The sequence below is a fragment of the Equus przewalskii genome, chromosome 4, assembly GCF_037783145.1.
Source record: "Equus przewalskii isolate Varuska chromosome 4, EquPr2, whole genome shotgun sequence".
Classification (NCBI taxonomy): domain Eukaryota; kingdom Metazoa; phylum Chordata; class Mammalia; order Perissodactyla; family Equidae; genus Equus; species Equus przewalskii.
In genome coordinates, this window is record NC_091834.1 from 106,389,526 (window position 1) to 106,415,416 (window position 25,891).

Sequence of the window (25,891 nt, forward strand, 5' to 3'; positions counted from 1 at the left end):
GGTAAGCAAGAGAGAAGGTAAGCAGAAACTCTGAATACGGAAACATAAGCAGGGGAAGAGATAGGCATTGGCATCGGCAATAATATCTTTGTCATCTCATTCTCCAATTCTACTGTTAGGCCAATACAGAAAAAATCGTGAAGAATTTCAAGAGGCTGTGACAGCAAAGGTGCAGAATCAATAGAACAGCTATGGTAGTATCCCACAGCTTCGACTCTCAGGTATCATCGTCTGTAAGCAGTACATTCTTTTAATAATAGCTTTTCAAAGGAAAAGACATTACAACATTCACATAGCGTTTTCAGTAACCGATAAAACTCTCCTCTGTCAGATGCACAGCGCACGTGTGAATCTCTGCCTCCCCACATTCAGGCACCAGAGCCCCTTCTGTTGCACTGCAGTCCTCAGAAGTCACGCACATCGGGTGCTGCTGCCCCGCTCTTCCTAACCCGCGCCTGTCGACCTCTTCAGGACACTTAGAAGAGCACAACACCAAAGTCAAATCTGAGAATAACAGTGTTTTGTCTGAATTTCCTATTTGATTACATTTCAACTTGTAAAATTTTTACCTAATTTAAGTATACAGAATTGGAAGTCAAATAACTTCTCTCAAAAACTAGCTCCCAGCTTTACTCCTTCAACCACGTAGTTTTGAAGTTTTATAATCCATTTTTTAGTTTTGGCAATTTCTACTGATTTTAGTTACATTTTTTGCAATGTAACAAGTAATTTGCATACACTTTTGCTTCAGTGATATTTATAATAATGAATTTTACCTGAACAATATTCAAAAGCCAGAAAAAGGTCTCTGTATTCATTCATCTTTCAACTGGATTCCAGAGTCATGTTTACCAAAGTTTCCCATCCCTTAGTGGGTCAGCAAATGACTTGGCGGTTTGTGTCTAGTATTTTGAAAAATAAGAACAAAATAGAACAGAAAATGCCAGCATGCATTCCACATAGTAAAAGCAGGCACTATTTTGTTAAATTTTTGTTTATACGTGTAGAAGCACGTGTGTCTGTGTGTACAGCTTACACTGTCAAACATACTTCTTCCTCTAGTCAAAAAGCTTGAAAGCCACTGGTGTAATTGTGTCTGTCACTGAATTAGCCCGATGCTGACGGCACCCGCTCTTCAGAGAACTCGGGATTAAGCTGTCCAGACCAGTTAGGTGTGGCTCAGTCCTTCTATAGGAGAAATTAGAGACATCAAACAAATCTAAATAACTCACACAAATAAGATAACACACATTTCAGTTATTGATGCTGCATTGTAGGTTGCAAGAAATTGATCTACCAGTAACTCCTTAACAAAAAGAGAGAGAAAAATATCTACTTCTTCCTCAATTCGACATTCTGCCAGAATAATCACTGCCCTTCATAGAACTGAAATGAAGTTTTCTATGTATATCCTTAAGTTTCAGACATGATGGTATTTAAGACAAAAAAAAGCCTATTTGAGTGCTTGTAAACCAAAATAGGAAATCACTTTTTGTAAAACTTTAATTTCTAAGACATTTAAAAAGTCACACTAAAAGTATCTCATAGAAACAAACAAGACCGACAGATAATTTGTAAACAAAACACTCTAAACAAAAATAATTTACCAGTGCATCCAAATATCATTTTAAAAGTAACATCATACCAGTATTTTTTAAAGTTTAACAAGTCAGTACTGCATAAAAAAATTATCGTAAGAATTCTGCTTGTATACATTAAATACTGTGCTAACAACAAAGAAAACCACATAGGGCTTTCAGACAATGTAAGCCTATGTTACTGCAGACTGAGTGGTGACTGAGGCCACAGGGAGGTCTGCTGGGCTCCAGCAAAGTGAGGCAGATGGCGATGCCCCTGAGATCAGGTGTAGACGCACCTTTCAGGCATCCGAAAGTCAAAACCACACGGAAGGGTTCATCCTTATCCACTAATCAACCCCTCAGTGTGGCAGTGAAGGAGCTAACATCAGTGTGTGTTTGTGTGTGTAATTTTCACATAAAGTCTCATATTGAGAGCAGGTCTGTTCTTATATAGAATGTACATAAAGTTAAGTAAATATTAAATCTAAGAAATATCTTGGAAAGTCAGTAAAAATCATTACAAATGCTATCTGTAAAATTTACAATTTAAAATAATTTATTTAAATATTGCAGAACCAATTAAGGATAAGAATTGGCTAACTCTCCTCAAGAAACTTTGTAACTACAGTGCCCAGGGCCCTTTTAAGACTGATTCCGGGGAGCACTGCATTTAACTCAGTCACTGATGTACTGCGGTCCAATCAGAAGGGAAATGGAAGGTCAGAACCCCTCTGACCGCTGGCATCTGGAGCTCTCACGGCAAGTCTGGCTGCGTCCTCCTTCACTAGCACACCAGCTGCAATAAAGGGAAGACCCCAAGGCGCCTGTCCTTACCAGTCCTCACGTGCTTGGGCTCAGTGTGCTGCCACCCATTTCTGCCATAGGTTTCATACAGCCAGCCTCCAGCATGTGTCCAATAGAAACACCTGCATTTAGAGTCGGTCTCTCACTCAAGATTCTTATGTTACGTGACCAGGAATATACAAGCTGTCTGTGGGGCCTCAAGTGATAGTAATTATGCCACAGACTGAGTATATAACCACCTGTATTTCTTTCCATAAAAGGCATCTGAGACCCAAGGTTCAAAACCGTCTCTCCATGTGATGTGTATCCTCTGTTTCAACAGCAGTGAAGGCGCATCCAATAAGAGCTTTAGGAATTTATAATACACTCCACTGCTTATTAATCCAAACCAGGCTTAAGTCCTCAGATGGAAAGAAACTTTCAAATAAGCGGAGCTGATACAGACACTGAAAAGTTTAATATCTTACTCGAAAATTTCAGACATCTCACAAATACCCAGGAACTCTTCCTCTGGATGTGCCCTGAAATTGGTAGAAGTTAAAACGGATACTCTTTTATTTAAAGAAGTTTCTTTCTCTTCTCCTCTTGATCTGGTCTGCTCAAAGTATGGACTGCAAGCAAGTTTCAGTAAAAAAATCAAAGCTTGAAATTAATTAATGTTGAAATAGGTATAATTACCAGAGAAATTAGAAAGCAGCCAACTTTTATTAAGTTTTTCAGTATGCAGTAGATCTTATGCTGAGAAATTTACCAATACTAGACTGGGGGTATTTACTGAGTATTGTTTAGAATCACAAAATCTTCTTTTATTTTAAAACTAAGCTGCATTTTAATAAGAAGAGAAGCTCAGAAGGAAATGTAGACCTACAAATAAAAACTAAGTATATTCCATGAAACTTACAAATATACAGATTAACTTTTCTTATTTTGGCTTTAAGTGGAAATTTTTTATGTCAAATATATACAGCCTGTTTTTCATAAATTTCCCCCAAGAAAACCTTTAAATTCAACAATTTAAGAAAAATGTTCTTTTACTTTTGTCTGAACACAGACAATCTATTGCCATACACATAGTGCATATGATCATATGTATTTATAGAGACTGCATAACTCTAAGTTCTGTGCAAATGGGCCTACCTCATATTTTTGCATGCACAATTTTCGATACTCTATCCTAGTGGATGGTAACACAGTGTAATTTTATAGTTTTTATTCAGTCAAGAAACCATCCCAAGAATTATTTACAATTTAATAACTGAATGATTATCAGATGCATGATACACTGCAAAACTATTCTTACATTGTGAATGCTGATCCTGTGCGTTTTTGGTGTTAAACGGGTAACTTTTATAAGTCTGAGGTTTAAATTGACATATACAAAAGTAACCAAAGCCTGAAGAATGTGGCAAAAAAAGGAGCTGCTACCACAGAGCATTTATATTTATAACGGACACAGGAGTACAGGGAATTAAGGGATTTTTGAAAAAAATGATTAAAAATATGGAGTGTACATATAGCCTATAAGGCAAAATCTAAGTTCCAAGTGTACTCAACACTGGCAACTCCATTATGAGCAGTAACACTGAAGTGTATGCACACACACTGCCAGAGAACTGGTTCCCACGATTCCCACCACAGTGCACTTCACTGCACAGTAGAAGGTACTCCAGGGGCGTCTACCAAGGCTCACGTTTGAAAAGAATCTCCTGTTTTTCCCTTGACTCAAAGTCCAATCAATATCATTCATAACAGAAATCAGAACTATGCTTTTGGGTTTTTTTTAAGGAAGTGAAAAATATAATCTGCAACCATTACAGTTCTAACGCACCCACTATAATGATAATCTATCAACACGGATTTTTTGCAGAACTTTCACTCACATCCAAGTACCAAGGAAGCCTTTCATGTAGCCTTCTACATTTTGAATAAAACACATAATCGGATTTAAGTGAATCCTTAGAAAGCTCCAAAGTCTGCCTTTTCTAACATTCTCAGATGGGTGATTGTATCAACAGATGCAAGCAGATGTGTCCACAGAAGAATGTGCTGCCCAAGGAACCTGCATTTGGCTGGAAACTACAGGGTCCACCACAAAGTTAAATTGAAAGAAGACCTGTGATGGCCAAGTTCTTAGTAGACTATGAAAAAATGACAGGCTCAGGCCCTAACTGCGAAGCCCAGTCAGTGTGACGCGTTCCTGACTGACAGGAATGTCGTGAGTTTGGGACTCTCGGGGCTCTTGATTGCAGAGTGCTGCTGTGTGTCTTACAGTGCTTTCTGATGCCCGTTTGCAGAAGGCTTTGTTGTTTCTGAATCCCGTGAAGTATCTGATAAGTGAAGTTTATGAAGGCCTGCAGGAAAATGAAGAAAATGGTGAGGAATGCCGTATTGTTGAGTGGTTGAGCAAAGGGTCCGGAGGAGACTAACAAGGCAGAACATGACGTGTTACTGTGCAAAGTGTGATGCACTGGCCAGACCCCCTTTACGATGAAAGACCTCTTCCCCACTGGCAGCTCCTCGGGGAGGCCTAAGCTGAAGACAGTGCCCATCAGGAAGTCATGCCTTCTCCTCAAGTCAGTGCAGCTCTGGGGACCAGCCCTTTGTCACAACGTCCCATAGGGCCAGCTGAGGCCTCTGGTGAGATGCATGTAGCCACTTCCTCTCTCCTCCCCTGCCCTGCCATCTGCATTGATCCCAGGAGTGCCCTCTAATAAACCTCCTCCTGCAGGCTTATTGCCATCCCAAAGTGCACTTCCCAGGGAACCCAACCTGAGACAAGTATGACCCCATTTTTGTTAAAATACACACAGACATATATACACACAGGAAAACATATGGAAGGACACACCAAAATATTAACATGTAAAAAGAAAAAGCAAAACTTTACCAAAAAGAAAGGGCAAAAGAACAAATTGAACATAAATTTCATTACCCAAAGATACTTCACAGAATAAAAAATGATCACTCTTTTTAAGTGATATTAATTTCCCTCTACATCATACAGCAATTATTTACATAATATACCAGATATATAAAACAATATCGTGCCCCCACGGGGAGAAAAGGTGGAAGAAAGCTCAAGAGTTTATATGGCACTAAAGCTCCAAGCACTTTAATAAAATGAAGCACAAAAATGTTCAAGAACACAAAAGCAGAAATCTATGGAAAAGATTTTGAGGAAACAATTTTTATGAGGCTCAGACCTTTGTGATACTTCAAAAACATACTTGAATAAGATTATTTTTCCCCTAAAATTCCAGATGGTTATCTACCTGTTATGCAATTTTACACCAGTCTTAAACCAACATAGCACTCCAAATTTTAAAATTTCTATCACCTGCATATCTTAATGAAAGAAAATGTAAAATTGAGCCTGTCTGTGCTGGATGATTGGGAAGGAAAAAAGCAAGCAATCCAACATAGTTCTGGTCTCAGGAAAGGCCATGCTGCTGAGTGACAATAGGAGCCCACCGCTGTTAGAGGTGGGAAGAGTGTCGAACAGGGCCTGCTGGAGAGGGAAGTGGGCAGAGGGAACCAGGGAGGTGAGCGGCACCCTAACTGAAGCGGAATCCCCTTTTAAGATAGCTTATTTCAGCTAGTTACTGCGAACCCCTGGAGCAGGGCAGGCTACGCACTCTGAAAAACTACAGTGTCTCCCTTGTGCAGTGACAACCGCCGCCTCCACACCCCGCAGCTAAATTCTGAGTGTTCACTATGTGCAAGATACTCTATGACACGGGTACTGTTACTGTCAATGGACAGAGCAGCAGAGGGGAAAAGCCTACAGAAAAAGAGAGAAAAGGAAGGAGATAGTTAAATTTTATAATCAAATTATGATTCCCAGTGAAATCATCTTAAGATCTCAGATCATTCAAACATTCTATGTACTTAATGGGGATCTTTTTCTATGTGTAAGACATTGCTGCCTTGGAGCATTCCAAAAAGTACAAGAAATCACTTCAAAAGAATCTAAATCTATCAATTAAAAAGTTTTACACAGGGCCAGCCAGACGGCCTAGTGGTTAAAGTTCTCGCTCTGCACCTCAGCAGCCTGGGTTCACTCCAGTCGTGGAACCACACCACCTATCAGCTGCCACGCTGTGGTGGCAGCCCACACAGAAGAACTCGAAGGACTACAACTAGGATATACAACCATGCACCGGGGCTTTGGGGAGAAGGGAAAAAAAAGAAAGTCAATTTACAAAGCAAATAAAAAATTTCATAAAAAAGTTTTACACAACTCTTAATAACTGCACTGCCTCTCATGATCAACGAGCTGACACAACAAACGTGACCTTCTCCTGAGGTTAAGTTATATTTTACTACTTTAATAAAAGCTTCCTGAGCAAGAGGAGATCCAGGATACCTAACTCAAATGCTAAACTGGCTGCCATTCATTCACAATCATCTCATTTTAGTGAGTGGTAAGTGGGGATTTATCTGAGACTACGGCTAGCTAATCTTGCTGATGCTACAACAGGCTTAAAAATGAAGTTGTAACTCTAGACATTTGGCTGAAAGGACTATTTGATTCCCACTCCATCCTGCAGATGGTAATCTGGCCAGTATGATGAATCCAGACATTAAAATCCATAAATTACCTGATGCTTCAACTGAAATGAAACCTAACTTTTCCCTTTCAGGCCAATATTTCATCAGCCACCCCCTCAAAAGGTGAATTTAAAGTAAAATACATATGAATAGATAATCTGAAATCTTTTTTCCCTTCCCAAAGGTCACCCTTCAATGATCAGGTCTGGAAAGGCTCAGTGGTGTGCGAGGCCTTACCGTTGCTCATAGGGTTTAAGTTATCTGAACACAGGACCTTAATGAATTGATCATTACGTTGCCTTCTGCAGTAGCTAAAAGCCACAATGGAATATGAAGTATAAGCATTCAAATGATATCAATTCAAGTAAATGAGCTAACATAAGGACTTGCTACAATAAATCACTGCCTATCCCTTCTTTCATTATAAAATTACATATCCCAAACCCAAGAAGATTTATATAGCAAGATAGTCTATATTGTCCTGGTATTCCTAAAATATAAAGCCTGAAATATATTTAGTACTAATATTGAAGCAAGCATAAAAAATACATTCATAGATTACATTTATAACCTTTATATGTTAGACAAACCTAAGAGTTTTCAATACTGTCACAATGCATATAACTCACAGAATACATGATAATGAATGCCCTCTCTCCTATTAATGCCAAGAATACTAATATTTTTATCCTGAATTATTATTTGGCTTAGTGAAGAGAATTATGGGTCAGTCTGATACTTGTAAAACCCAAGCCTCAAAAAATCTTTAACTAAAAAATAGCAAGTGGTATCATTACCGAAAAATAAGCCTTTAGCCTATTATCATCTTCACCTCTCCACAATCACCATCATCATAACAATAAAAAGAGCTAATATTTACTGAGCTCTTAAAATGTGCCAAGACTATGCTCAGGCCCTTACGAGAATGATTTCAACTTATACTCACAACAGTCCCCAAAACAAGAAATTATCACCATTTTACAGATGAGGACCCCAAGGCTTAATGACATAATTTTACAGAAGAGGATAACCAGTAAGAAGTGGGTCAGAAATGTGACCTCTAAGGTTTTACACATTTGGAAAAATGATTAGGTGAAGACTTAAAATGAACTCACATGTCAAAACTATTAATTAGTAGAAAGAGAGAAAAATACCCATAACCCTCAGGATTACCTAGGGCCTTGAAAAGTTCTTCTCGTACAGCAGAGGTGAATTTTCTGACCAGACACAATGTTGTCACAATAGCAAAAAGCAAATTGTAGGATAACACAATATAGAAATTTCCCAGCCAATTAAACCTTCCAAAGTCTCCAAGCAGATCAAATCTAGTGATTCCTGTTAAAACAAATAAAATAGCCCTTAATAAAATCAGGTATGATATATTTATAAAGGTTACAAAATAAAGTACAAATCAGATCAAACTCCACGAACTTTCTCATTCCTGTTAGTGGGCATCCTAGTTTAACATACACAATTGTTATCTCATGGGACACCCTCAGCCAACCCTAAACCCCTTTACCAGCATGCCACAGTCACGTGGAAGTTAGGAGCAATGAGGCTGGAACGAGTGCCCTGTCACTCAGAATTGACTCCTACATGGACAAGAAACCTCCCATCCTGCTCACAGGAGAGGATGGGCGCAGCAATGCTCCACGGAAATAGGAAAGACAGCTGACAAACCCCCACCACTTGTCCCCTCTCTTCAAACAGGTCCCTGTTCAACTGTCACCTCCACGGAGAGGGCACCTGTTTCCTCTACCTAAAATAGCTGGACCCTCCATGGCCCTCTATCCTAATTATGTTTCTCATAGCACACATTACCTGAAATATTTCTTTTCCTTTTTGGCCTATTTGTTGCCTACCTTCCTTACCAGAATGTAAGTTCTATAAGAATGAGGACTTCATCTTTTTCACTCCTATAATCCCAATGCCCAAAGCAATGCCTTGCACATAGTTAATACTTATTACATAAATGAATAAACATATAGGGTGATTCCTTTCCAGGAAAAAAAAAAAACATTATTAATCTGAATGCTACATTAAGCTGGATGGTACAGGCTCGTGGAGTAAAATGGCAAAGCTGAAAATGCAGTGTAGGTCTATCACCTATGCATTTAGGTTAGTTCAATTCACCTATACACATTCTTTTAACAGTCTTTTTATTTAGAAAAATAATTTAAACAGGCATTCTATTCAACGAGCATGTGCCGTGGGCCCGATACTCACTGGAAAGCATGTGTGAGTGGCAGGACTTTTCTGACCACTGGTAAATAAATACAGAAGTAAAACAGCACTAAGTGGGCTGTCAAGTGAGAGATGACGGGGTTGTGGATGTTCTTCAAGGAAGAAGCTCAACAGCTACTTGGGGCCATACAAGTTCTAACCACAAAGGACTGCACACACAAAATCATGTGCTTTTGTTTTATGGGTGGTCTAAGGATCTCAAGAATAACTTTGATAGGGGCCAGCCCCGTGGCCAAGCGGTTAAGTTTGCGCGCTCCACTGTGGCGGCCCAGGGTTTCAACGGTTTGGATCCTGGGTGCGGACACGGCACCACTCATCAGGCCATGCTGAGGCGGCGTCCCACATGGCACAACTGGAAGGACCCACAACTAAAATATACAACTATGTACTGGGGGGCTTTGGGGAGAAGAAGGAAAAATAAAAAAAATCTTTAAAAAAAAGAACTTTGATAAACTCAATTTCACCTTATCAGCTGCCTTTGAACTTAACCCTCATCCCCACCACCCCAAGGCAATCCCATCACCCACCAAAGGGATACACTCCACAAAAGCAGCTTATAGAAACAAACAGAAAAACCTTCATATCTAAACAGTGTCGTAAAAAATAGGAGGTTTCAAAAAGCAGTTCTTTCATAGCCACATCTACCCAGGGCCCATGTATTTGAGTTTGAGAGACAATAATCTACCAAAATATTTTAAAAAGATAGAAGACTAATGAAAACATACAACAAAGTAACTTGTTAAAGAAGGTGAAAGGGACCCAGACCACAGTGTCATATGTGGCACAGGTCACACATCATGAAAGCACGGCAACACTCGTGGCTGCAGTTTCTCAGATGGAAGCCTTCATAAAACTACACTTTGTTAAAAGGAATACATACACCCAGTTATATATTTTATTTTTCAAATCAAGTACCATTTAATTTAACCTAGGAAGTTACTGTAAACAAGATATAGTTATTCCAAAACAAACTTCAGTGGTTTCAGCCCAGGGATCCCAAATAAGTCTTTTAGTTGATCTTTAGGGTCAAAGACTCCTTTGAGGTGGCTGGCCTGGTGGCACAGCGGTTAAGAGTGAAGTTGGGCCAGAATGTACTTGCACAGTGAGAACGAAAGGTATACTATGAACACTAGGAAAGTGATTTCACTAGAACTTGTGAGTGGACTCAATTTAGTATCTGGAGAGTCAGGGTCAAGACCTGATTTGAAATAGCAGGCAAGAGCAATCTCTCTCATTAGATGTTTGGGTCCCCAGGACATCTCAGGTTGACCTCACAGACAGAAATCCAAGAGCCTGCTGCACTAAGGCACTAGACTAACTATTACATTATAGGCACTAGTTCTAAAGACATGTTGTTTCAAAGTTAATTCAATATTTTAAAAATCTAATATTGACTGACTAAAAGATTACTCTGGACAATATGCACAGCTCTTCAATTATGGAAATCTTCTCTAAGACTGAACAGCAAGAAACCTTAAACAATCACTTCTCTAAACTTCTGTCTGAGAGGTTTTTGTCACGGCAATAATTAAATTGTAGAGTGTTCTTTTCTATTAAAAGCACCAACACTAGGCGCCAGCTTGGTGGCGCAGCGGTTAAGTTGGAACCTTCTGCTTTGGCAGCCAAGGGTTTGCCGGTTCGGATCCTGGATGCAGACCTACACACCACTTGTCAAGCCATGCTGTGGCAGGCGTCCCAAATATAAAGTAGAGGAAGATGGGCATGGATGTTAACTCAGGGCCAGTCTTCCTCAGCAAAAAGAGGAGGATTGGCAGCAGACGTTAGCTCAGGGCTAATCTTCCTCAAAAAAAAAGAAAGCACCAACACTTAAGAAAAAGTAACAGTTAAAGTTTTAACTGAACACTTATTATATGCATACCTCTTTTTATTGTGCTTAGCTTTACTGCATTTCACAGATACTGCATTTTTTACAAATTGAAGGTCTGTGGCAACCCTGCATCGAGTAAGTCTACCAGTGCCGTTTCTCCAATAGTGTGTGCTCATTTCATGTCTCTGCGTCACATTTTGGTAATTCTCTCAATATTTCAAACTTTTTTACTTTTATTATATTTGTTACGGTGATCTGTGATCAGTGATCTTTATGTTACTCCTGCAATTGCTTTGGGCTCCACAAACTGCTCCCATATAAGACGGTGAACTTAATCCGTAAACGTGTGTGTTCTGACTGCTCCACCGACTGGCTGTTCTCCGTCTCTCCCTCTCCTGGGCTTCCCTGTTCCCTGAGACACAGCAATATTGAAATTAGGCCAAGTAATAACCCTACAATGGCCTCAGAGTGTTCAAGTGAAAGGAATAGTCACACATCTTTCATTTTGAATCAAAAGCTAGAAATGATAAAGCTTAGTGAGGAAGTCATGTCGAAAGCCAAAACAGGCCGAAAGCTAGGCCTCTTGTGCCAAACAGTCAAGCTGTGAACGCAAAGGAAAAGTTCTTGAAGGAAGTTAAAAGTGCTACTCCAGTGAACACACGAATGATAAGAAAGCAAATAGCCTATTGCTGCCGTGGAGAAAGTTTCAGTGGTCCGGACAGAAGATCAAACCTGCCACAGCATTCCCTTAAGCCAAAGCCCAGTCCAGAGCAAGGCCCTGGCTCTCTTCAATTCTGCGAAGGCTGAGAGAGGGGAGGAAGCTGCAGAAGAAAAGTCTGAAGCTGGCAGAGGTTGGTTCGTGAGGTTTAAGGAAAGAAGCGTCCCCAGAACACAAAAGTGCAGGTGGAGCAGCAAGTGCTGACGTAGCCGCTGCAGCCAGACGTCCGGAAGATCCAGCTAAGATCACTGATGAAGGTGGCCGCACTGGCAGATTCTCCATGAGGATGGAACAGCCTTAGTGGAGGAGGATGCCGCCTAGGACTTCCATAGCTGGAGAGGAGAGGTCAACGCCTGGCTTCAAAGCTTCAAAGGACAGGCTGACTCTCTTGTTAGGAGTTAATGCAGCTGGTTTGAGTTGAAGCCAATGCTCACTTAGTGTTCTGAAAATCCTAGGGCCCTTAAGGACTATGTTAAATCTACTCTGCCTGTGCTCTATAAATGGAACAACAAAGACTGGATGACAGCACATCTGTTTACAACATGTTTTACAGCCTATTTTAAGCCCACTGTTGAGACCTACTACTCAAAAAAAAATATTCCTTTCAAAATATTACTGCTCACTGATGATGCTCCTGGTCACCCAAGATTCTGATGGAGATGCACAATGAGATTGATGTTGTTTGCATGCCTGCTAACACAACATCCACTCTGCAGCCCATGGATCAAGGAGTAATTTCAACTTTCAAGTCTTCTTATTTAAGAAAGACATTTCATAAGGCTGTAGATTACACAGTGATTCCTCTCGTGGATCTTGGTAAAGTAAGTTGGAAACCCTCTGGAAAGGATTCACCATTCTAGATGCCATTAAGAACATTCGTGATTCATGGGAAGATGTCAAAACATCAACATTAACAAGAGTCTGGAAGAAGCTGATTTCAACCCTCCCGGATGACTTTGAGGGGTTCAAGGCTTCAGTGGAGGAAGTAACTGCAGATGTGGTGGAAACAGCAAGAGAACTAGAATTAGAAGTGGAGCCTGAAGACGTGACTGAATTGCTGCAATCTCATGATACAACTTTAACAGATGAGGATTTGCTTCTTATGGACAAAGGAAGTGGTTTCTTGAGATGAAATCTACTGGTGAAGATGCAGTGAAGGTTGTTGAAATGACAACAAGGGATTTAGAATATGACGTAAACTTAGCTGATAAAGCAGCAGCAGCAGCAGGGCTTGAGAGCACTAACTCCAATTTTGAAAGAAGTTCTGCTGTGGGCAAAACGCTATCAAACAGCATCACACGCCACACAGAAATCATTAGTGAAAGGAAGAGTCGATCGATGCTGCAAATTTCACTGTTGACTTATTTTAAGAAATCCCACAGCCACCCCAGCCTTCAGCAACCACCACCTTGATCAGTCAGCAGCCATCAACATGGAGGCAAGACCCTCCACCAGCGAAAAGATTACAACTTGCTGATGGCTCAGATGATGGTTAGCATTTTTTAGTAATGAAGTATTTTTTAGACGTAATGCGATTGCATACTTAATAGAATACAGTATAGTGTAAACATAACTTTTATATATACTGGGAAACCAAAAATATTCATGTGACTCGATTTATTGCAATATGTGCTTTGTTGTGGTGGTCAGGAACCAAACCCACAGTGTCTCCAAGGTATGCCTGTATAAGAACATATAATACTTCAAAATATCTATTTCTGGAGACAGGTATAAAAGGTTATTACAGCAGCAAATTTTAAAATACTACTAACTATAAGAAAATTCAATTATCAAATGTTATTTAACACTCCTAGTCAAATATCAAAATGCTTATTCCTATTGAGAAGTCCATTTCTTTAAAAGATATGTAAAACATATACCAAGAAAGAAGCTTAGTTAGTTAAGCACCAGCTAAGCATAAGGCTACATTATCTGGATTATCTATCAAAATACTCCATACAAACCACATATCAGCTCCCCCCAACTAGCATTCAATTGAAAATATTCTATGCATAATTCCTTGTATAAAGACCTTTTTCTGTTCATACCTATAAAAGAACAAAGGTACAAAACAAAACCCTGTTTCAAGAGATTGTTACTCCATCTACAATATGAGTCAAGAGAATTTGTTTGTTAGTCCACCCGAATCAACTGAGACTTTTAGCAAGCATATTCATGTTCCTTAACTAGCAAGTTGAGAGTTTATAAAGCTTGACACACTTGGGGCCGGCACGGTGGCACAGAAGTTAAGTGCACACATTCCGCTTCATGGCCCAGGGTCCCCCAGTTTGGATCCCAGGTACAGACATGGCACCGCTTGTCAAGCCATGCTGTGGTAGGCGTCCCATATATAAAGTAGAGGAAGATGGGCATAGATGTTAACTCAAGGCCAGTCTTCCTCAGCAAAAAGAGGAGGATTGGCAGCAGATGTTAGCTCAGGGCTGATCTTCCTCAAAAGAAAAGAAGAAGCTTAAAAATGGCGGGGTGAGCTGACCCGGGATTCTCTCCCCTGCAAAATACAACAAAAGATTGGAAGAACTGAATTTCAGAGAATAAACATAATGCCAGCTCGTTAGAGACCTACAATACCAAGAAGGCGGAGATCATAACCTTGCTTACACCCTCCAGGCGCTGGAACGGTAGGAGAGAACATCGCTCCCTCCCCTAGAGTCTGCAATCGCTGCGGCGCGGGTCAGGAAGGAGCGGGGGAGGGGCCGCGCGACCAGGGGATCATCCAGGACTCCTGCCGCTGATTCAGTGGAGACCCGCTGACAGGGGGCAAAGCTTCCGTCCGCGGGGACCCTATAAATCAAGGGCCTTGGGAGACCAGAGAACAGAACTGATCTGAACCCAGACCGGCGCGTGTGAGTAACAGCCCCTCCCCCCCAGCAAAGCCAGTGGGCGCAGCCATCTTGCCCCAAGGTGGAGAGCTAACACGCCGCTCTCGACCCCCATCTAGTGGCAACAGGCTGTAACTGCAACTGAATTCTAGCACCATGCGAAAAAACCGCTCCTCTACCTTCCAGCAATTTATAAAAGCCCCAGACCAGAAGAAAAACAATAAAAACACAGAATTAAGTCCTGAGGACTTGGAATTAGGTAAACTAAGTGATAATGAATTAGAGCAGCTATAATCAAAAAACTCAATGAGGTAGAGAGAAAGATAGAGAAACAAGCCGAGTTCTGGAGTTACTTCACAAAAGAGATTGAAATCATAAAGAATCAAACAGAATTACTTGAGATGAAAAACACAATGGACCAGATAAAACAAAATACGGATTCCCTGAATGCCCATGTAGACCACATAGAGAAGAAAATTAGCATAATCGAGGATAGACAGGCTGAATGGCACCAGACAGAGGAAGAAAGAGAACTAAGAATTTAAAAAAATGAGGAAAATCTCTGAGAGATAATGGATTCAATGAGGAGTAAGAACATAAGGATCATAGGAATTCCTGAGAATATGGAAAAGGAAAATGGAGCAGAAAGAGTGCTTAATGAAATTATAGAAAAGAACTTACCAAATCCAGGGATTAACGGAGAAATGTGTGTAGAGGAAGGTTTCAGATTTCCTAGATTTGTCAATGTAAAAAGACCCACCGCAAGGCACATAATAGTAAAGTTGGCAAATAGGAATGATAAGGAAAGAATACTCAGGGAAGTAAGAAAAAAAAAGAGAATAACCTATAAAGGAGCCCCTATCAGACTGTCAGCGGATTTCTCTACAGAAACCCTACAAGCTAGGAGAGAATGGAGTGATATATTCAAAGCTTTAAAGGACAAAAACCTTCAGCCAAGAATACTCTATCCAGCAAGAATTTCCTTCAGATATGAGGGAGAAATTAAATCTTTTCCAGACAAACAAAAGTTAAGGGAATTTGTAACTAAAAGCCCTCCATTACAAGAAATCCTCAAGAAGGCTCTCATACTTGAAAAAAGAAAAAAGGGAGAAAGGGGACACAATCCACAGACTAGGGAGACCAATGGATAGAACCAGAACAGGATAGCAAATATTCAACTATAGCATTAGGGTAAAAATAAGGAAACTACCAAAACAAGGACGATCTTAGCACTCTAACTACAAATTAATAAGACGAGTTGGAATAAAAAATGAAAATAATTATTCACGAGGGGAAGAGCAAAGGGTCTAAATCAGTATTGGTTGAGTAAGTAAGAGACCACCAGTGAATAGACTATATTATACACGAGATTCTAAATACAAACTTCAAGGTAGACACTAAAATAAAGTACAGAAAAGAGTCACAAATCATAGATAAGGAAAAATCTAAGAAACCCAGCATAAGAAATTGCAGTATTAAATGGGTAGTCTAAAGCACACAGGAAAAGAAACACAGGAAAACAAGATAATGAGTGACAGATTGACAGCATTAAGTCCACATGCATCAATAATCACTCTCAATGTGAACAGATTGAACTCTCCAATAAAAAGACACAGAGTGGCAAAATGGATTAAAGAACAAGATCCAACAATTTGTTGCCTCCAGGAAACACACCTCAGCCCCAAGGACAAACACAGACTCAGGGTGAAGGGGTGGAGGACAATACTTCAAGCAAATAGCAAGGAAAAAAAGGCAGGTGTTGCAATTCTCATATCAGACCAAGTGGATTTCAAAATAAGACAGGTAAAGAGAAACACAGAGGGACAATATATAATGATCAAAGGGACACTTCATCAAGAAGAAATAATGCTTATAAATATCTATGCACCCAACACAGGAGCACCAAGATTCATAAAGCAACTATTAACAGACCTAAAGGAAGATGTTAAAAACAACACAATAATAGTAGGGGACCTCAACACCCCACTCACATCAATGGACAGATCATCCAGACAGAAAATCAACAAGGAAATAGTGGAGCTAAATGAAAAACTAAAACAATTGGACTTAATAGACATATATAGATCACTCCACCCTGAAGGAGCTGAATACACATTCTTCTCAAGTGCACATGTAACATTTTCTAGGATAGACCATATGTTGGGAAAAAAGGCAAGCCTCTACAAATTTAAAAAAATTGAAATAATAACAAGCATCTTCTCAGATCATAGTGCTATAAGGCTAGAAATTAATTACAAGAAAAAAGCTGAGAAAGGCACAAAGATGTGGAGACTAAACAACACACTACTGAACAAGCAATGGATCACTGAAGAAATTAAAGAAGAAATAAAAAAATACCTGGAAACAAATGAAAATGATAGCATGCCATACCAACTCATATGGGATACAGCAAAAGCTGTATTAAGAGGAAAATTCATCGCAATACAGGCACATCTTAACAAACAAGAAAAATCCCAAATAAGCAACCTTAAAGCATACCTAACCGAACTAGAAAAAAAAGAACAAATGAAGCCCAAAGTCAGCAGAAGGAGAGAAATAATAAAAATCAGAGCAGAAATAAATACTATTGAAACGAAAAAGGCAGTAGAAAGGATCAATGAGACAAAGAGCTGGTTTTTTGAGAAGATTAATAAAATTGGCAAACCACTAGCCAGACTTACAAAGAAAAAAAGGGAGAAAGCTCAAATAAACAAGATCAGAAATGAGCGAGGAGAAATAACAACAGACTCTACAGAAATACAACAGATTATAAGAGAATACTACAAAAAACTATATGCCAACAGAATGGATAACCTAGAGGAAATGGATAAATTCTTGGACTCCTACAATCTCCCAAAGCTCACTCAAGAAGAGGCAGACAATTTGAACAGACCAATCACAAGGAAAGAGATTGAAACAGCAATCAAAAACATCCCAAAGAATAAAACCCCAGGACCAGATGGCTTTCCTGGGGAATTTTACCAAACTTTCAGAGAGGATTTAATACCTATCCTTTTCAAGCTATTCCAAAAAATTAGGGAAGATGGAACACTTCCTAACACATTCTATGAGGCCAACATCATGCTGATACCAAAACCTGACAAGGATACCACGAAAAAAGAGAACTACAGGCCAATATCACTGATGAACATAGATGCAAAAATTCTAAACAAAATTTTGGCAACCCAAATTCAGCAATTCATCAAAAGAATCATACATCAGGATCAGGTGGGATTCATACCAGGACACAGGGATGGTTCAACATCCGCAAATCAATCAACGTGATACACCACATCAACAAACTGAGGAATAAAAACCACATGATCGTCTCAATAGATGCAGAGAAGGCATTTGACAAGATCCAACAGCCATTTATGATAAAAACTCTGCACAAAATGGGCACAGAAGGAAACTACCTCAACATAATAAAGGCCATATACGACAAACCCATAGCCAACATCATACTCAATGGGCAAAAACTGAATCCCATCCCCCTGAAAACAGGAACGAGACAAGGATGCCCTCTATCACCACTCTTATTTAACATAGTACTGGAGGTCCTGGCCAGAGCAATCAGGCAAGACAAAGGAATAAAAGGAATCCAAATAGGGAGGGAAGAAGTGAAACTCTCGCTGTTTGCAGACGACATGATCTTATATATAGAAAACCCCAAAGAATCCATTGGAAAACTGTTAGAAGTAATCAACAACTACAGCAAAGTTGCAGGGTATAAAATCAATTTGCATATATCAGTGGCATTTCTATACTCCAGTAATGAACCAACAGAAAAAGAACTCAAGAATACAATACCATTCACAATCGCAACAAAAAGAATAAAATACCTTGGGGTAAATTTAACTAAGGCAGTGAAGGAGCTATATAATGAAAATTACAAGGCCTTTCTGAGAGAATTGGATGACGACATAAGGAGATGGAAAGACATTCCATGTACATGGATTGGAAGAATAAACATAGTTAAAATGTCCATTCTACCTAAAGCAATCTACAGATTCAACGCCATCCCAATCAGAATCCCATTGACATTCTTTACAGAATTAGAACAAAGAATCCTAAAATTCATATGGAGCAACAAAAGACCCCGAATTGCTAAAGCAATCCTGAGAAAAAAGAACAAAACGGGAGGCATCACAATCCCTGACTTCAAAACATACTACAAAGCTACAGTAATCAAAACAGCATGGTACTGGTACAAAAACAGGTGCACAGATCAATGGAACAGAATTGAAAGCCCAGAAATAAAACCACACATCTATGGACAGCTTATCTTTGACAAAGGAGCTGAGGGCATACAATGGAGAAAAGAAAGTCTTTTCAACAACTGGTGCTGGGAAAACTGGAAAGCCACATGTAAAAGAATGAAAATTGACCATTCTTTTTCACCATTCACCAAAATAAACTCAAAATGGATTAAAGACCTAAAGGTGAGACCTGAAACCATAAGGCTTCTGGAAGAAAACGTAGGCAGTACACTCTTTGACATCAGTATTAAAAGGATCTTTTCGGACATCATGCCTTCTCAGAGAAGGGAAACAATAGAAAGAATAAACAAATGGGACTTCATCAGATTAAAGAGCTTCTTCAAGGCAAATGAAAACAGGATTGAAACAAAAAAACAACCCACTAACTGGGAAAAAATATTTGCAAGTCATATATCTGACAAAGGCTTAATATCCTTAATATATAAAGAACTCTCACAACTCAACCACAAAACATCAAACAACCCAATCAAAAAATGGGCTGGAGACATGAACAGACATTTCTCCAAAGAAGATATACTGATGGCCAATAGGCACATGAAAAGATGCTCATCATCGCTGATCATCAGGGAAATGCAAATCAAAACTACACTAAGATATCACCTTACACCCGTTAGAATGACAAAAATATCTAAAACTAATAGCAACAAATGTTGGAGAGGTTGTGGAGAAAAAGGAACCCTCATACACTGCTGGTGGGAATGCAAACTGGTGCAGCCACTATGGAAAACAGTATGGAGATTCCTCAAAAAACTAAAAATAGACCTACCATACGATCCAGCCATCCCACTACTGGGTATTTATCCAAAGAGCCTGAAGTCAGCAATCCCAAAAGTCCTGTGCACCCCAATGTTTATTGCAGCACTGTTTACAATAGCCAAGACGTGGAAGCAACCTAAGTGCCCATCAACAGATGAATGGATAAAGTAGATGTGGTGCATATATACAATGGAATACTACTCAGCTGCAAAACAGAACAAAATCATTTCATTTGCAATAACATGGATGGACCTTGAGAGAATTATGTTAAGTGAAATAAGCCAGCGAGAGAAAGATAATCTGTGTATGACTCCACTCATATGAGGAATTTAAAACTATGGACCAAGAACAGTTTAGTGGATACCAGGGGAAAGGTGGGGTGGGGGGTGGGCACAAAGGGTGAAGTGGTGCACCTACAACACGAATGACAAACATTAATGTACAATTGAAATTTCACAAGATTGTAACCTATCAATAACTCAATTAAAAAAAAAAAAAGAAACCCAAATCTTTAAAAAAAAAGAAAAAGCTTGACACACTAAAGGAATGGTTAAAGTAACTTTATCAATAAATTATGTGTGCTGGCATATCACACAAATGGCTGACATGAATAGCCATGGCTTTAGCCTAAGATTACCAAAGAGAATACATATATCTTATTATAAATTAAATGTTCTTTGATGAAACACTGGAATTCACACATTTTTTTCCCTCTGGACTCTCACAATGATTAGTTTAAATTATTATCTCGCTAGGTTTTCAAATTCCCTTCTCTAAACTAGACTTCTGAAATAAATTTACCTAAGAAAGTGTCAAAAAATAAATGTGATTTAAAGAATATGAAATAATAAAATCGACAATAATTTTTAAACATCATTAATTGCAAGATTAATGTAAATAGGCTCACTGCCACTTGTTTTATTCATTGAAAAACAAAGCCATTCTAAAACCAAAGAGTGGTCCCACTTTTGGGGTGGAATGGAAGATGATGCCACTAAAGCAAAGACTTTAACTTTTGACCAGTCTTACTGTGCAAGTAGATGTTGGTTAAATTACGTCAGTTAGAAATATGTTTATTGACTTCATGCTCCAGCCAAGATGGAGTAAAAGAGACCAGATTTTACCTCAGACTTGACTCAACCAAAAAACTGGACAAAATATCCAAACCATGGTTTGCAAGATCCTGGACATCTAGCAATGAAGCTCAATGATGTTGAGAAATGAGAAACAGGCGAGCCAAGTCCTATGCCTGCCACAGCTCCTGCTTGTAGAGGCTTCCAGGCACAGTGTGGAGAGGAACAGGGACAGGTCCAGCCATCTTGGTGAGTTGAAGAGATGCATCTGGAGCTTGGGGACAGCATGGTGGCTAGAGAGCTACACAGGGTGGGAACACACACGGTGTGCAGAGGATGTCTCAAGTATTCAGCAGGGAACTACCAATGCATGCTTGTGGAAAACAATCAACCCCAAAATGACACAGATGATAGAATAAGTAGCGAGGACATTAAAAGAACTATAACTATATTCCTTATATTTCAGAAGTTAGAGGAAACATTGAACTTGTTAACTAGAGACATGAAAGATGTAAAACAGACCTTTTACAGAGGAAAACTTCAATGTAAGATGTGAAAAATACACTAGATGGGATTAATGACAGATTAGAAACTGCAAAACAAGAGATCAGTAGACATGAAGACACATCAATAGAAACTATTCAAAATGAAATGAAGAAAGCAAAATAAAGCAAAAAAATGAATAGAGCACCAGTGAGCTATGAATTAATTTTAAATGGCTGATACGCTTGCGGTGAGAGTTCCTGAAGGAGAGGAAAGAGAGAATGGAAAAGAAAACATATTGGAAGAAATAATGGCTGAATATCTTCCAAATTTGATGAAAACTATATACCTATAGATCAAAAGAAGCTCAATGAACTCAACAAGAATCTGAAGAAAGCTATACCAAGGCACATCATAATTAAACTGCTTAAAATCAGTGATAAGAAGAAAAATCTTAAAAGTAGTCAAATAAAAAAGATCACATAAGAACAAAGATAATGATCACAGAAGATTTCTTGTCAAAAACTATGCACATGAGAAGACAGTTAAGTAACATCTTTAAAAAACTGAAGGGGAAAAAAGTCAGTCTAAAATTCTATACCCAGTAAAAATATCTTTAAAAAATAAGGCAAAATAAAGACATTTCACAGACACAAAAGGTGAAAGAATCCATCACTAGCAGACCTGCATTACAAGGAATGTTAAAATAACGTCCTCCAGGCAGAGGGAAAATGGTATCAAAAGAAAATCTGGATCTACACAAAGCAATAAAGAGCAAACAGAAATGATTACCACGTGGGTAAATATGAACGACTTTTTAGTTTTAAATCTCTTTAAAAGATCATTAATGCAAAAATAAAAACAATGTATTATGGGATTTATAACATGTGTACAAGTAAAACATATGACAATAGCACAAAGTCCAGCAGGGAAGAAACGGAAGTATATTGTTGTAAGGGCTTATACTCCAGTGCTGTAATAGCACATGAAGGTAGGCTGTGATAAACTAAAAATGTATACTACACACCCTAAAAAAACTATTCAAATAACACAACAAAGAGTTACAGCAAATAAGCCAACAATGAAGATAAAATGAAATCATTTTTTAAAAATGCAATTTATTCAAAAGCATGAAAATAAAGAGGAAAAGGGAAACAAAGAAGAGCTGAGACAAATGGAAAACAAATAGCAAGATGGTAGATTCAAAGATAATCATATCAATAATCCATTCAATGTAAATGGTCTAAACATCCAAGTTCAAAGACAAGGATTAATAGACTGGATAAAAAAGCAAGACTCAACTCTACAATATCCACAAGAAATTGTGTCTTTCAATATAAAGACACAAACAGGTTAACAGTACAAGAATGGAAAAAAGCATACTATGTTAACCCTAATCAAAAGAGAGCTGAAACGGCTGTATTAATGTCACACAAAATAGATTTCAGAGCAAAGAATATTGCCAGGGATAAAAAATGTCTCCATCATTATCATAATTTTAAAGGGGTGAATCCATTAAGAGGACACAGCAATCCTAAACATTCATGCATCTAATACTAGAGCTTCAAAATACATGAAGCAAAAACTGGCAAGACTTCAAGAAGAAATAAACAAATCCACAATTATAGTAGATTTCAAAACTTTTCTTTCAATAATTGATAAAACAAGCAGTTAGGAAATCAGTAAGGATTCAGAGAACTTGAGTAACATTACAAATCAAACTGCCCTGGCATTTATAGAATACTCCACCCTTACTAGAGTTTACTGTCTAGTTTAATTTTAACATTTTAATTAACTTTTTAAAAATTACATCTTAAGGCTCCTTCCAGCTAAATGATCCTAACTGGAATTATTTTCATAGAAAAAACACTTTATAACAAACTAAAACTTAAGGTATTTGAACGTATGTCAACAGGTGGCTAAATTATTTAGATAATGCGTGGCCAACGTGACATTTTTGCAGACAGCACAATGTGCCCTGAAACCAGAGCAGTCTCAGAAGAACAGGACAAGTAGACAGTGGGAGGAGTAAGAGCACTTAGGAAGTGAGCACTAGTTACTCTCTTAACTCTTTTAGACATTTGACACTGAATACTTTTCTTTATTATTAAAAATCCTAACTAGATATACAAATTTACTGTTCAGATATAAGAACACTACATTAATCGAAATTTAATTAGTATCACTCATTTATTATTTTACGCAATACAACTGGATATAATTAAGTCATATATAAACTTTTTACTGAGAAATTTGCAACATGGGCTTTGGAATTATTTTTACATCAATATCCAATTAGGAATATGTATTATGATTTATACTTTTATTTCACATTTGTCATTTGTAAGCATTCCTGTTTCACACCGAGAACTGGAGAGGGAAGCCCAGGGTAAATACTAGTAGTATACTTACAAACCCCAAATAAAGGCGTCTCCAAAAAGTACCAGTTTTTAAACAGGGTCCGTTCATCAAGGAACAAAAGAGAACAATCCACTTTCTCTCCTGCAAGATGATGGACTATATGGGACCCAGATGAGAAATACATGGAAATACTAAAAATAAATTCAAGCTGATTTGAAAGGGTATTTCTGATTTAATATCGTAAGCACATTTTTTTTAAATATCTGCAATTTGGGCCTTGCATAACTTATAAGTCACAGAAAAAACTTCAGGATGAAAAAAATAACTAGAAAAATAATTTTAAAATAGAAATTAGTAAAAGTATTGCAAAGTCTGTTGGTTGCAATCGAGAAAAATTTTCCCCCTCAGAAGATTTCAAATAAAGAATTATGCAAAAAATGTCAATCTCCCAGTTGTTTCTTGACTAAGCACAATAAAGAACATTTCAGCAATCATACAAAATCTATTCTTACAAAAAAATCTATTTTATTATCTATTTATTTATCTATTATCTATTCTTAGAAAATTCATTGCTACCTTTAAACTACTTTATTATAGAAAAGTTCAAGCATCTATAGATAATTTATTAAGCTAGATCCTGTTCTATTTTCACCTTGTCAATCATCTCCCCTGGAGAGTCTATTAAACCAAACTGCAAATTGTTTACTAAAAATATGAACATCAAATCCCCAAAAATGTCAGATTCTTCAAAACTGAAGTATCAACAGGCAGCAAAACAATGTTTTGGAAATCATATCCACTGGCATGGCATTAAGGGCTTTAATAAGAATTTGAATAAAAATTATTAAGCACAGATTCTTCATGTATCCTATGGACAACCAAACCATCAATCTGTATCAATTATATTCGACTAAAAATACATGGTCAAAATTTTCCTCATAACCTAATTCCTTCCAGCAAGTGACAGGCTTATAAAATCTACTTACTGGTAATTTTTCAATTGGTATGAAATTTTCCATATTCAAACCTAAGAAGCTATTTCAAAGGAATTCTTTAATAAATGTGTCACACCACACGAGGCATTTAGGTCTAAAGCTATGGTTTATGCCTATGACGCAGCAACAACAGCAATTGGCATATTAAAAAAAAACCTCACAGAACACTTTCATTTTTGAAGCAAAAATATCACCAAATTAATTATTTTACACAGGATTCAATGTATTTTCAATTTACAATTAAAGTGATAATCATCACTAAAAATTATAATAGAAAAATTGTACATATACAGGTAAATTATGCTTTTTCTCATTACTTTATTCCACATTTAACTGTAAGTGATGGGCTGCTGCTGGTTGAATTCACGGGAGCAAATGAGAACAGCCAAAGGTCAGGATCTCCTTGTGAGAGGCAAGGAGAAAGAGGGAAAAATTTCACAGCCTGGAATTTGGTAGTTAAATACATCCTCTATTCTAGTCTTACAAGCTTTTCAGCTAGTAAACCAAAATCCTGTTACACACTAGGATAATATTCATGACAATTCTCTATATTTTATCTTCTTAGAATCAAAGACTCAATTCTAAAGGGTTAATAGAGGAATTACAAAGTAACTCTCTAGTTTGCATTTCCCATAATACTAAAATAAAGCTTTTTCTTTTAGTCCAGAAATTTGCTTTTTTAATACTGTGAAAAGCCTCTATGAATCTGTTTAACGTATTTATTTCTTTTCATCTATTCAGTGCCACTGGGCATAACATGTAATGCAGTGCGTGTTGATATTTTGCAAAGCACCACATGACTCACTGTACCCTAATGCACTCCATTAATCCTGTTTGGACAGCTGGGTCCAGGCATTTGTTAGCTGCATTTTAATTGTTCCATCTTTCTTTTTCGTCTTTTTATTTATCTCTATGGCAAACTACTCAGGAATTTAATTTGTTGATCTTCAAAAAGCAAATTTTGCCATTAATTTGTTTTCTTTGTATTAAAACTACATTCAGCATGCAATTTTCTTCCATAAAATCAGTAAATATTACTATTAACAATTAATCTTAAATAACAGAGTACGGTGAGTTTCATAAATGATAAAATTGTAGAGTGGCTGTAATATCACAGAAATTACTTTTTGGACTGTCATAATACAAAGGATAACATTTAGCTACAAATCAAGTTACTAAACTGCCCATTTTTGGCATTTTCCAGATCAGCCCGCCTTAATCAGATGTCAAACAATACAGGTCCTACAAGGCAGACACAAAAGAAAGAAGACCATGACGCACCCGAGCTTCGCGTTAGTCTGTCAACAGTGGCCCCTTTACAGTCACACTTAGATTTCACTGTTTATAAAAACATGAAATTCTCATAAGAATTATGAAG

The 25,891-nt window shown here is 38.0% G+C and overlaps 1 protein-coding gene across 9 annotated transcripts in view; it reads right to left on the reverse strand.

Moving 5' to 3' along the window:
• Positions 1-232: 232 nt before the first annotated feature.
• LMBR1 (limb development membrane protein 1) overlaps positions 233-25,891 on the reverse strand; it is a 156,916-nt gene continuing 131,257 nt past the window's right edge. For 5 of the 9 annotated variants that reach the window (XM_070618065.1, XM_070618070.1, XM_070618069.1 and 2 more), the window contains one exon: positions 233-4,735. In XM_070618065.1, the coding sequence (XP_070474166.1) occupies positions 4,650-4,735 (86 nt within the window). In that variant the 3' untranslated portion in view covers positions 233-4,649. Of the gene's footprint in view, positions 4,736-8,108; positions 8,271-25,891 lie in introns of all 9 variants that reach the window. The other 4 variants (XM_070618064.1, XM_070618067.1, XM_070618066.1 and 1 more) reach the window with 1 other exon arrangement.